Consider the following 14,201-nt stretch of genomic DNA (forward strand, 5'->3'; position numbering starts at 1 on the left):
AATCCCAGCACTTTTGGGAGGCCGAGATGGGCCGATTGCCCAAGCTCAGGAGTTTGAGACCACCCTGGGCAACATAGCAAAACCCCACGTCTACTAAAATACAAAAAATTAGGCGGGCATGGTGACGCATGCCTGTAGTCCCAGCTACTCAGGAGGCTGAGGCAGGAGAATTACTTGAACCTGGGAGCCAGAGGTTGCAGTGAGCAGAGATCCCACCACTGCACTCCAGCATGGGCAATAGAGCGAGACTCTGTCTGCAAAAACCAAACCAAAACAAACCTTTACCCACTTTTCCTAAACAACCCCTAAAAATCTTTGCTCTGAAAAGCAGGGAATATCACTGTGCAAAGTAAGTTGCTTTTCTCTACGGGGCTATCTGTGTAAAACTTGCCACTGAGAACTCTCCCTGCTCCGCTGTAACAGCCCAGCCTGCAGGTGAGCTTGATTGCACTCCCACCTGATCAGAGCACGCCTCCCTGGGTCAGACACTCAATATCCTCGCCCTGTAGGAGGCCAGAGGGCCCATCTGCTGCTCATGGCCAGGCTGGGCCTTGGGGTGCCTGACCCCCTCCAGAGCAAGCCCCTTAGATGCTCGGCAGAATCCTCTCTCCCCTCCTGTACCTTGGGAGGTTTCCCCACACTATGCCCAGTGTCAGGCTGAAGTTGGGATCATGGCACAGGAGCCTCTGGGGCCCTCGGAGAATGAGGTGCTTGATGATGAGCAGAATCTGAACGCAGCCTGGACGGAGGTTTGAGGTCATCAATGGACAGACAGCTAGTCCCAGCACTTAGAACTCAGGACAGCAGAGCTGCCTAGCTGGGCACAACCTGGGCCACCCCACAGAGGGCAGGAGTGGGAGAGGCCAAAGGGGGTGACCCCAGGACATTTTTTGTATCTTTAGTAGAGACGGGGTTTCACCATGTTGGCCAGGCTGGTCTGGAACTCCTGACCTCAGGTGATCCACCCACCTCGGCCTCCCAAAGTGCCGGCATTACAGGTGAGAGTCACCGGACCCAGCCTATTTTTTTTTTTTTTTAATTTAAGACAGTCTCACTCTGCCATTCAGGCTTGAGTGCAGTGATGCAGTTTCGGCTCACTGCAATCTCCACCTCCTGGGTTCATGGGATTCTCCTGCCTCAGCCTCCTGAGCAGCTGGGATTACAGGTGTGTACCAACACACCCAGTTACTTTTTTTTTTTTTGTATTTTTAGTAGAGACAGTGTTTCAGCATGTTGGCCAGACTGGTCTCAAACTCCTGACCTCAGGTGATCTGCCCACCTTGGCCTCCAAAAGTGCTGGGATTACAAGTGTAAGCCACCATGCCCAGCCCAGAGTGCAGTTTAAACCACCATTTCTGTGAAGCTTTTTCTGCCTGTTACCAGGTACTACCCATACATACACTACCCACGAACAAAGAAATGTGCGTTGTTCTGTGCTGCACTCCACCATTGTAACAATTGTGATGATTTACTTTACAAGTTTCTCTCCCCTCTAGACTGTTGGCTCTCACATTTTTACGTCTTTATCCTTTCATGAGTATTTAGCGTGGTGTCGCCTTGTAGTGAATGCTTCATAAATATTTGTTAAATGAATGAATTTTAACTGATTATCTTTTTCTAAGCCACATGTTAAGGTGTTCTTGTCTGTCTTTCAGTTAGGACTTTATTTTTACTTTTAAGTTCAGAGCTTCTTGATGGTTGTTCTTTCTAAATAATTATTATTTAGCAACTGACTGTCATAAGAGATCCAAAATACATCAAATATCTAACGCAAAATATAAAATATGCAGTAATCTTAGCCCTCAAGGAAACCCAGATTTCCCAATTCTGAGTATATTGTTCAAGTTCCTTTTCCAGGACAGCTCAAGGTTCTGTCATTTATTTTTGTCTTTGTTTTTGTTTTGAGACAGTTTCACTCTGCCATCAAGGCTGCAGTGCAGTGGTGTGATCATGACTCACTGTAGCCTCAACTTTCTGTGCTTAAGTGATCCTCCTGCCTCTGCCTCCAGAGTAGCTGAAACTATAGGCACACGTCATCATGCTCCACCTAATTAATTGTTTTTTTTTGAGACAGGGTCTCACTATATTGCTCAGGCTGGTCTCCAAATCCTGAGTTCAAGCAGTCTTTCCACTTGACCTCCCAAAGTGTTAGGATTACAGGTATCAACCACTGCACCTGGCCAATTTTTTTATTTATTAACGAAGTGTTTCTAAAATTGTCACTGCCGGTCGTTTGGAAGAATCCGAGAAGTAGCAGCTCTGTTCTTGTTTCCAGAACTGCATCCTCTGCTGAATAGGTCTGGGTGCCCCCAGCGCAAGCCTCACCTTATTCACTTACTGACTCAGTTATCTCCTGACTGGAGAAGAGGCAGACCCATCTCCATCCTAGGAGGAGCTCTTAGTTCCTCCAGACAGGGATGTCTCCCTAGGACCAGGCAGTGTGGCTGGGATGAGCCATTCATCATCAGGGAAGACACAGGCTACCTGGGTAGTCATGGTGTAGAATGCCTCCAGCACAGTGCACAGAAGCCCCTGAATCTGGGAAGAAAGCTACTTCCACATCAGGTGAGAATGCACCTCTGCCCATACCTGGACTGGGTCTTGATAACGCCCTCAGAAATAGCATGCAGGGAGTCACCAGTCTTTTGAAGTGGTGGTGGTTGGTCTCTTGGTAACCAAGATCTGGGCTGCTTGCTGTGCCCAGTGGCACCCCTTGAGGGTCTCTTATGGTGGGCATCACTGGTCTTCTTAATTTGCGACTGTGTCCATCCTCAGAGTCCTTTGCTTTCTTTTTCAAAGTCAAGCTGTGCTCATATCCTAGACTCTTTCCTGTGGAGAGAGCACGTGAGTTAAAGATTCACCACAATAGTTCACACAGAAGCTCATTCCAGAACCTTCCCATGCACATTCAGGTGACCCCCACTTGTCTCACCTCCCACTTGCCAGCTCCCTCAGCCTGCCTAATAAAGTGAGATTGAGTTCGCTCCTGGGTCCCCAGATGCTCTCTGAATGCCAGGATCTCTAAAATTCTTTCAACCACCAAGAAGGCCCCTTCTTACCCAAGCCTTGCTTGTCTTGCTTGTCTGTTAGGATAAAAAGGCAAGACTCTACCTGCTCTATCTTGTCAGGTGTCCTTGAAATTATTTTTTTTTCTTCATTTCTTCTGCTCATCTGAGCTGGACTCTGATTCTGTTGATAAAAATGGAGTGTGTGTGAGTGCCTCCAACTGAACACCTTGGAAGCCTTAGTCCATTTTTGATACACTAGAGATGAGGTTTCCGCAAAAACTCAGCTCTCCTCTGTGCTCCAGCGCCCAGGATCTGTAAAGTGCTGCATTCAAAAACGCTCTCAGTTTTTTTCCCAGGGGAGACTGTGTTAATCTATATCCTGTCCCTTCTCACCTTGGAAGAGTCAAGTCTTATTTGACCTAGCATTGCTGTTTCTGGTTTTGAGCTTAGTTTTCTTGGAATTCTATTTCCCATTTGGATTGGGGTCTGGTCCTAGTGGAAAAGGGAGTTCGGGTGACTCACCTCTCTCTAGACCCAGAGTCCCATAGTCTATTTCTGACTCATATTCGTGGGTCATTTTCTCAACTGATGCTGTTCAGCCAGCGTCAAAAGTGAGTGGGAAGAATACAGTTCCAGGAGATCATCACCACATTTCTCAAAGCCACCTGAGGGCTGTAATCCATTTCCTGTCCTCAATTACCAAATAAACTCCTATCAAAGACATACAGCTTAGTATCCTTGATTCCACCCCTCTTTGCAACCTTCATAAGAACAGCCCAAGGTCTTACCTGAGCTTTGAGTGCAGCTCTCACTGGAATGGAAAGAGAGCATCTTGCCTTTTTCTTCAAATCATTTCTCCTCCTCATCTGAGCCCCTTTCTGCAAAGGAGATATGTTGGAAAGGGGGCTGGCCAGTGAGGTCTTGGATGGAGGCACAGTGAGGATTTTGGTCTGCAGTTCCCCATTCCATGTTGAAGCTCAAATGAAAGGTCCTCTCTCTTACACATCCAGATTCAGAGTGTAGCGTGTTATGCTGGACTTGTCTTTTTTAAGTCTCTCTTTGCTTCGTTTTTTGTTTTTGTTTTGTTTTGCTTTTTTGAGACAGGGTCTCACTCTGTCGCCCAGGCTGGAGTGCAGTGGCGTGATCTTGGCTCAATGTAAGATTCTCCTGCCTCAGCCTCCTGAGTAGCTGGCATTACAGGTGTGTGCCACTAGGCCTGGCTAATTTTTGTATTTTTAGTAGAGACAGGGTTTCACCATGTTGGTCAAGCTGGTCTCAATCTCCTGACCTTGTGATCCACCCGCCTCAGCCTCCCAAAGTGCTGGGATTACAGGAGTGAGCCACCGTGTCCGGCCATAAGCCTCTGTTTATAAGCATGGCTCACTCTTACTGGCTGAAGAGATTGATTTCTCTTGCCTGCCGCTCTTCATAGCCTCCATAAGGAATGTTTCAGGATGTGATTACGCTGGGGACTTAGACACACATAAGGGGAGACTTTTGCAGAGTCCTGCCATAGCATCAAAAAACAAGATATAACAAAACCAGGAGGCACAGGGACTAGAATGCAGGAGGCTCATCACCTTTTGTTTCCCGGTCCAGTTCCCACCCAGGAGTACTCAAAACTCTGCCCAGATTCAAAATGCAAAATTAAACAGACCATATATTAACAGTTGTATATATATTTTGCACATGAAGAAAATCATTATAGTATTACAATTGTATGTGTATATATATAGGTCATAATTTTTCAAATGCTTGGAAATGACAAATATTAAATTATACTTGATTGTATTAAATATATATATATATGATAAAATAAAATTCTATGATAGGGGATGTGGCATCTTGAAGGCCTAGTTGGGCTGCGTGTGCCATTAAGATATACAGGGCTGCAGAAAAGTAAACCCCAAATAGAATATTCCTTTATCCCTTGAATGTTGGAAGGATAATTAGATCAGATATGATCACGTTGAATTGATCAGATTGGAGCCAGTGCTAACTCAATCAACTTCCAATTCCTAAGGCAGCAGAAAGCCCAGCTGGAGAGGGAAACTTGTGCTCTATCCCACCCTCCCTCATTCATCCTGGGGGCCACACTGTGTTCTGTAGAATTTGCTCAGGATTCAAAATCTGAGCTGATAAACTTACCTGGATTATCACAACCCTTACCATTTTGGTATTTTCTTTTTGTTTCTCAGTTTAAAATGGGTTGTGAATATTACTAACGCATCATAAGTTTTCAGGCACCCAGTATGTCACTTGTCTGGGTCCCGTCCTAGGAAATCAATACCTAAATTCAAAAAGTCATCCTAAGATTAATCTTTGAAAGCTGCCTGTGATGATTCGGACTCACTGACCTCCCTTCTCTTCAACCTACAGAGAAAGCGAAAGAGCTACCAAGTCTTAGGGCACATGGACAGAACCAGAAGATGCCCAGTGAAGTGCTAGGATAGGGTACAGTCCCATAGCTTTTGGGCCAAATGAGAAGGAAAAGCAGAACCTGGGACCAGGAAAGCCCCAGCAGCTCCAGACTCCAGGGCTCTTTACCAAGACTGATGGGAGGAACTAAGGCAAAGATGAGACACCTGTCACCAAGACACTTGTCTTGGCTGCTTCCACCTCTGACTCAGTTGTGTTGGTGTGAATGCAAAACTGGCTCTCTGGCTCCCAAGAATGTATAAATCCAGGACAGAAAACCAAGCATTTGGGCACCAGGCAAGAGGTCTTTCCAGATTCCCCAAACAGACTTTTCAGAATTCCCCAAAGATACTGAAACTCAGACCCATTCTGACCCCACCCCAAAAAGTATCATAGATGGAATCTGGGAGCCATTCAGAGTCTCCAGCCTCCTCTTTGGTGAAAATGGACTTGGACCTAAAAAGGCACCCCACTGTCCACAAGGACACAAATTCAGATGCTGAGCACTGGCCTCCTGCCTTCCGATGACGGATCTTACCTGAGTCCCATCAAAGCCCATACTGTTCCCCAACCTCCACCATCCAGACATTAGGAACAATCCCTCAGAATTGTCTTGATGAGATGGGACAAGCAGTGGTAGAGGTCCAGGTTCAGAATGGTTGCCTCATCTTTCCCTTCTGAGAAGTCTATACCTGCTGGTCTGAGCCTTCATCCCTTACATGGCTTAGCCCATGTCCCAGGAAGTGCCCCTTAAAAGAACCTTCTAGTATTTTTCTCCCCTGAAGAGAGGGTCCATGAGACACTCTATGCCAGGAAATACATGACCTCCATTCTCACATGACTTGATTGACTGATAAACTGATACACTGAGAAAGAAAAAGATGCAGGGAACATCTTGTGTGTGGTGAATCTGCGCTCCTCAGCTGTGGTGCCTGTGCAAATGGTGGAACCCAAAAGAATATTGGGTGGTAGACACACAGACCCTACCTAATAAAATTATGTAAGTTTAAGTTTAATATAGATGGAACTTATAATGTCATATAAAATGTTGTTGCTTATTTTGTAAGAAAGCTGAGTTAGATTCTGTAAAGGCATTAAATATAATTTTAATGGGAAGCTATGAAAATTGTGTGCATTTGGTGTGTAAATGACTCATTTTGGGTAATTCTGTAAAGGCCACCTATGAATGTGAGTCATTAGTAACCAAATCTCCTATAGATAGCATATTGCATATGCATTTTAATGTATTCTTTTACCTGAGCTCAATTTTTCTTAATTTTATTCATCAAATTTTATATGCTTTAGATAAAAGACACCTTGTAGTTACCATGTGCTCTATGGATCTCTATTTTATTAGAAATACAGATTTTCAGGCAAAACCCAAGTATATTGTATCAAAATCAGGTTTTTAAATAATATTCCCAGGTGATTCACATGCATATTAATAATTGTTAAGTGGGGGTAATTCTATAATTAAAAGGGAAAAGGTTATATGAGTGTATTTATTTGTTAAAAAGGTACAGAAAAGATTGTATGTTTCAATGTATATATATCTTATCTCATAGAAAATAACTAAAAACAATAATAAAGTGGGGATGGGGAATGAGTTGAAGTAGAAGTTAAACAGAAATGGCACATAATTAGTAGATGTTTAGGCTGAGCATCAGTCTATTATACTACATTGCTTATCGTATATATGTTTAAAATATTCTCTAATAAAATACTTGTATAAAAAGACAAACTTTATCTACAACATTAGCTCTTAAGATTGTGGTTACTTTTGGAGGGGAGGAAAAGAGAAAGTGGTTTGTGTGGCAGAAACAAGGCTAGTTCTATCCTATGCCTACACAAATGTATTTGCTTGTAATAATTTACTGAGCATTATGTTAATGCTTTGGACATATATTTCTGTATGCATGTCATTCAATAAAATTTAAATATTACATATTTAATCTTAACAGAATAATAGCAATGTTTGGTATTGTTTTGTTTGAAAGTGAGGCATTTAGTGTCAGACATCATGAGATGGGTATTAATATTCCAAGGTATTTATTCACATCCTGACTCTTGGGGGTCCCCCTCGATCTTTCATTTTTACCTCAATTGAGTAAGTAGCATGGTTGTAGTTTTGGGGAATGCAATTTTTTACAGCAAAGTCCTTCCTCCATGATAGTACTCACCACGGCCAGGACACTTAGCACAGGGCCCTGTACATAGTGTGCACTCAGTGTGTGTGGAACTGGTTTGAATCAGAAACAAAACATGTAGCAGAGGTCAGTTCTGCAAAGGATAGAAAGTAAGTAATCAAGACTGAAAGGCCGCAACTCAGCAGCAAACACTTCTATGTTAATTTGAGAAATAATTTCAACCGGCTCTCCAAAAGATGTTGGTTTAAAGCAGTAACATGGGAGTTGAGCTGTGTGCTATAATCACCCGAAAGCTTTAAATCACACTGTTGCCTAGGTCTCACTCCAGAGATTCTGACTTAATTACCCCATTGCAACTTGGGTTTGAAGACTTTAAACACTCCTCTACAAGGTTATTGAAATATGCAGCCAAGGGTGAGAAGCATTGATTCAGGGTGAGGAATACATTGGCTGTATGTGATTTTTATGTGTGCTTTAGGGATTTGCCCCATAGCTGCTCCAGAATGTGGGGTCTTAGAAAACATCTTTACCCTTCAAAGCATATTCTGCTGATTGGCTAAATTGCAGCAGGAAAAAATATCAGCAGCTCTGTCTTTATGTCACTTGCCTTCAAAGCAAAAGGTTTTCCAGGCACAGTAATTTGATTTAGTCTGTGTTAAAAATCATAAATAGCCTAGAAATACAAAAAAACAAAAAAGAGACAGAGTTTGCAGATATGTGGAGTGCATTATTTGTTTTCAAATTTCTCCTGTGATGAGAAATTAAAAATAGAATGTTGGGCATTAATTTCCTAAACTCAGTGCTCAGCCATTTCCTCAAATTGTTTCCAGTTTTTCCAAGAGACTTCAGAAGCATTCCCTGGAATGAATTATTTCCAATGGTGAAGAGTACTAGATGGACAGGATGAGAATCTCAAAGAAATCTTGCTTCTATTTCAGAAGTGCCACTGTGCAGCATCTTGAAGGACTAGGAAACCTGGCTGAGGAGTGTGGTCTACGGAGGTGCATAGGTTTCAGAGTCAGGCAGAGTTGATCCTGAGTCCCAGCCCAGCTGAGTTAGAAGCTGTGGGACAGTTATATAAACCTCATCTGCAAAAAAAGGCCATACTAAAATTGATTGAAAACAACAGCAAATTTTTAAAATTTCTTCTTGTATTCATGCCTTGACAATGGATTTTATGGTGGTTCCCATCAAGAAACAGAATTTGTTTTCCACATCTTGAATCTTTATGGCCTTATTTACACAGGCCAAAGCTGTGCATATGACAGTGTGCTAGTTTGGGGCCTAGGCTCAAAAAGTCTCAAATGCTTCCGTTTTCTTTTTCAGAACCCTTCCATCTCCATGAGAACAAGCCCATTTTGGCCTGCTGGGCAAAAGCCAAAATGTCCCCATTGACAGCTCACTTACAGAAGCAGAGCCACTTAATTCACCAGCCGTTCACCACTCACGTCTGAAGGAGCCATTCTGAGCCCTGAAGAATAGCCCAGCTGAGCCCAGCCTAAATTTCTAATCAGCTCAATCATGAGCGTTTGGGATTGTTTATTATGCTTACTAATATATACAACCATTAAAGACAGGATGCCAGGATGCCAGGACAGATTGATTACAAATAACCTGCAAATGCTTGGCACCCTGTAAGTACTGATTTTATTTTCCCTTTATTTAGAGTTAGATTTGTTGTTAGATGGTATTGAGTTATATGGAAGTGCAGGTAGATGTGGATGCATATGACTGGTGCTTAAACGCACGCAGTGCCCCACACCACAGGAGAAAAACACACAGTTACAGACAGACAATTAGGTCCAAAGCCAAATAGCAAAATAAGGAGTTTGCCTTTAATCTATTCCCTCCACATCTGAACTCTGGAGGTCAAGGCTGTAAAGAGATCTGAAGACACGGTGTTCTCCCCTCCTGGGGCCCCATCATTTTTTGTTTACTGTTTGATATTTGAAAGGAAGAGAAACTCCCATCAAACAGCAACTGGGAGACAGTGGTCTCTACGTGACACTCTCTACTTGCAGCCCCTGATCTCTCTAGGGGCACTGACCCTCCCACCCTTGAGCCTGAGGAGAAAAGTTAGTAGAGAGAGGCCAGTAGTTGGTAGGGAGAGAGCCCACTTCCAGCAGAAAAGAGGTGTTCAGGCCTTCACCTCCCTGAGATCGGAGCATCAGAGCCCTCATGGCTGCTGGTTTGAAGTAAAATGTGCTGCAAACATAAAATACACAGCGAGTTTAAAAGATTTAGATCCAAAATATTTATAATTATTTGTTGACCACACATGAAAAATAATATTTTGGGTATAATGGCTTAAACAGTATTACAAACAATTTCACTTGTTTCTTTTTATTATTACTATTATTTTTGAGATGGAGTCTTGCTCTGTCACCCAGGCTGCAGTGCAGTGGCACAAACTCAGCTCACTGCAACCTCCACCTCCTGGGTTCAAGCGATTCTCCTGCCTCAGCATCCCAAGCAGCTGGGATTACAGGCGCCCGCCACCATGCCCGGCTAATTTTTGTATTTTTAGTAGACAGGGCTTCATTATGTTGGCCAGAGTGGTCTCGAACTTCTGACCTCTGGCCTCTCAGAGTGCTGGGATTACAGGCGTGAGCCACCATGTCCGGAGTCTTTTTTATTACTATTTTTGATCTGGCTAATAAAAAATTTAAAATTCACGATAGCTAACGTTTTATTTTTTAGAGGATTGCTTCTCTCTTAAAATCTTAGGTGTCCCACTCCAAAGACCGGCGGCCAGAAAGGTTATGAAATCTGAAATATTAAATAATTGTCATTATATTGCTTCCATTTGTGAACAACGTGTGTGTGTGTGTTTTATAAACGAACATAACCTTCATAATGTTATACACCACAATGCTAAAAAATGACCCCTGGTTAGAGCCAGGCGCAGCACAGACAGAAAGCCCTGCCTGAAAGTGACTGGAGCCAAGAGCCTGTCACTCTCGGCTCATTCCGTACAGTGTATGGTAGCATCTTCTGACACGAAAGGCCTGAGGGCGCGGTGCCTGCACTACTATCCAATCAGGGCGCTGGGGTGGGAACTGTCCAATCAGGCGCGCAGCCAGGGAGGAAGGGGCGGCTTCCGGAATCTGGCGCGGCCTTTGTCTCACTTGAGCCAGAGTGCAGGGTTAGGGCTTCATTGCCTTGTGTCCTCTGCTCCGGGAGACTTCGGTGATTCTGCCACTCACTCCGTCGCTCTGTGACCTGCTGGCATTGAATGATTTATAGCTAAGACTCCAGGACACCCCTGAAGCCGAGAAATGGTGAGTGTGGGGGGCAGGGCGTCCGGAGACTGGGGAGGGGGCTCCTTGGAACCGGCTGGACATGGCGGTGACGGGACCTAGTCTGCGAGTCGAGTCCTCTGCAGCTCAGCCCTCAGTCCCCTCCGGTGCAGGGACTCCGGGCGTCCTGTCCTGTCCCTGCACGGCGGCTTTGGCCCCAGCCTGTAGCCCTCTTTGCGCAGCTCTGCGCCCGCAGCCCTGCGTCTTCCCCAGGTTGTGAGGTGATGAGGCGAAAGTCATCGGAAAGACGCCGACTCGGTGTGCAGGGTTCCTGCGTGGAAGGAGCTGTGGTCCGTGGGGTCCCCCGTCCCTACCTTACCCTGTTCGGAATTAGACTGAGGCGCCATTAAAACATAGACAGCTTATATGAGTAAACAGTGATTAATTAATGGGACAGCGCTCAGCAATGGTTTGTGGTTTGGTGGCTACTAGAAGGTCTTGAAAGAAAGGCTTGTATAAGGTGTGTGAGGAAGCAAAGACGATGAAATAATTGGGTACAGTTATGTAGTCGCTTTATTTGGAGTGTCTGGATGGAAATTTCCTGGTTATGTAATCAGGGATTAATTGGAGGTTTGTAGTTGTTTAAGCTTGAATTTCGTTTCCTCCTAAGGTAGTAACTTAGAAAAAATGCATTTGAGTTAGGTTTCTTTTTTTACATAGAGGCGTAGACCACTAGAGCCACTTCAATCTAATTGACTGCTATGTAATTATTTTAACTTTAATCAAAGACACTGGTTTTCGCCTGCATTTTCCAAATGTGTGGCAAGCAGGGTCTCACATCCACTACTCTGTTCTGCCAGCCTAACCTGGCTTGAAGTAAAATCTTAAATTTCCGGTTTCTTGCTGACATTCCCCAAAGCCAACTTCTACCCTCCCATACATTATCAACTATTTTTGTCCTTTATCGCACATTTCAGAAACAGTATTTTAATTAATCACTTTTTCACAGAGCAGTGGATGGCAATTTGTAAAATACTTGTTTTCTACTTACAAATATTTCACATGAGAAAAAAGCAGAAAATAATCCCCTGGCACTCAACCGTAAAAAATCTTTCTGCTGTTTCTCCTTGTATCCTCCCTTAGCACAAACGCCGTTATTAGGACATCTTGGGATTGAGGTTTTCCTTGGGAAACTTTATGGGGCAATGTTTCCTTAGCCACATTCGGGCCTTTTTCTAGTCCTGAGTTTTAGAACTGTCTTGAGATGGCCCAAGATACAAACCAGAGCCATGTCTTTTGGGAGTTCTGGTGAATATCAGCCCTTTGGTAATCTTCCAGAGGACACACTGAGGGATGGGAGTGCAGCTTCTCAAAGGAGCAGCTGAATGCCGTGGGGGTGAGAGAAATATCCAGGCTTACCCTTCCTGTAAAAAAATAATCGCTTGGGATTTTTAAGATTTTTTTTTTTTTTTTTCCCCCAACCCCAGTTTTCATTCCATGGAAACACATTGCTTGTCACCAATCAGATGCTGGTATACAGAGAAAAAGAGACTATTCCTGTCTTCTGAATTGTCTTATATTTGCGAAGGGAGAGAAACTAACCTGAAGGACAAGAAAAACCCACCCCAGGGAGGCAGTGCAAGAACCTGCAAAGCAAAAAGCGGAGTGGGGCACAGTGCAGTGTCTCCTGGGAGAGTGGGCATTGAGCACTTCAGTGAGGAGTATGGGGGTGAGAGAAAGTCCCAAGGGATAAGGTGGCCTGATTTGACACTTGAGTCAGATGTCCCTGTTCCAGAAAGCACTGCCACTCCCTGAGTTTGTCCCCCTATATAGATTTGCTCACTTATTTCAACTTCGGTTTTTTTAATTAACTGTAAATTGGATCTCAAAGGATAGGCAGAAAAGGGCTTTTAAAAAAAGTTGGAAAGAGCAAATAAGATTAGAAGGAAGGTGAGAGAGGGTGGGCAGAATGAAGGGTGGCAAAATCAGATTCTAAATCAGAGAGCGTTCAACCCTGAAGTCAGCTTTTTCTTAGGAGGTTAATAAAGAGAGATTGAATGTTGAATCAGGCTGAGAATAGGTCAAAGTTCAGGGATCTGAACAAATAGGATTTTTTTTTTTTTTTTTTTTTTTTTTTACCATCGAAGATGAAATTGTTCAGCCAATTGTATATGAGAAAAAAATGGAAATGTGTGGTCCGTGTCTGACTCTGTGATAGGTTTAGAAAAAAAGAAGAGAGAGTATTATTGAAGTCACAATGGGAAGGGTGTCTCTTTTCGTTAAGCTGATTTCAGAGAACAAAAAGCATGAGGAATTTTTTGTCACAGCTATTTAGCAGAATTACCTACCTGCCCCAGCTTTCACCACTTTTTCTTGCCCTATGCATCTCTTCCATGTGGCTGTTCCTGAGCTGTATCTTCAATAATAAACTGGTATATGTAAGTACAGTGCTTTGCTGAGTTCTGTGAATAGTTCTATCAAATTATTGAGCTTGAGGAGGGGAATCTGGAAGCCCTTGATTTGTAGGAAGTAGTTGAGAAATAAAGATGGGTATCCAGAGGCATGTGACTGGCATCGGCAGTGGGGACAGTGTTATGGGACTTAGCCTGAACTTGTGGGATCTATGCTGACTCTGGGCGGTGTTGGAATTGAGGTGTTGGACAGCTAGTTGGTGTTGGATAATTGGTTGGTGTTCAGCAAACTCCTTACGTTTTGTATCAGAAGAAAGACATCACTGGGGCCTGGTCTACAAGGAGACTCCAGGTGTCTGAGGGAAGTGAGGCTTTGTTCTGCACACAGGCTTGTCGTCACCCTGTGCGTTGTCCTGTAATTCCAGGTCTCCTCCTACTGTGAGATGGAACGAGAGCTTAGAGTGAAGGAGCTCTGAGAACCTATTCCCTCCCCTGACCCTGCTGCCAGCCCCTACATGCTTCTAACCCACTCCTGAACATACCCACTAAAAATTGATCTGGCTACACTCCTCCCATGACAAAGTTTTACCCTCAGGAATTGTGCTCACAACAGCTTTCCTCCTAGAGTTTTCTGCCAAGAACATACACAGGTGCCTAGAAGACTCCTGGCTTATCTCAACTGTAGACACTGAATCTCTATCGGGAACCTGTTTTTTTCACCAACCCAGGTTTCTTGGACTACCTGATCATAATCTCTTCTGATTGTATGAACACAGGAATAAGTCAGAACATAGCGCAGCCTGAGCCTGTATCTGTAGCACAAACCAGTTCCTTAACCAGTTCTGCCCTGCATCCCCACCCATAGTTCTTGATAGCATCTTTCTCTTTTCTGCTTTTTTCTTCCCCACAAATCCTCTTTCACGCGTACACAGTGTGCCCAAGGCCATCCCTCCAGTGCCTGAATCCAGTGCCTACTAG

At 44.0% G+C, this 14,201-nt stretch overlaps 1 protein-coding gene across 1 annotated transcript in view; it reads left to right on the forward strand.

The window, feature by feature from the left end:
- The first annotated feature begins 10,634 nt into the window (after nt 1–10,634).
- The window catches only part of LOC115931857 (zinc finger protein 519-like), a 32,386-nt gene continuing 28,819 nt past the window's right edge, over nt 10,635–14,201 (forward strand). The window contains exon 1 of the mRNA XM_031005259.3: nt 10,635–10,854. Coding sequence (XP_030861119.2) covers nt 10,852–10,854 — 3 coding nt within the window. The 5' untranslated portion in view covers nt 10,635–10,851. The remainder of the gene's footprint in view (nt 10,855–14,201) is intronic.

This window comes from Gorilla gorilla, chromosome 22 (assembly GCF_029281585.2).
Source record: "Gorilla gorilla gorilla isolate KB3781 chromosome 22, NHGRI_mGorGor1-v2.1_pri, whole genome shotgun sequence".
Classification (NCBI taxonomy): domain Eukaryota; kingdom Metazoa; phylum Chordata; class Mammalia; order Primates; family Hominidae; genus Gorilla; species Gorilla gorilla.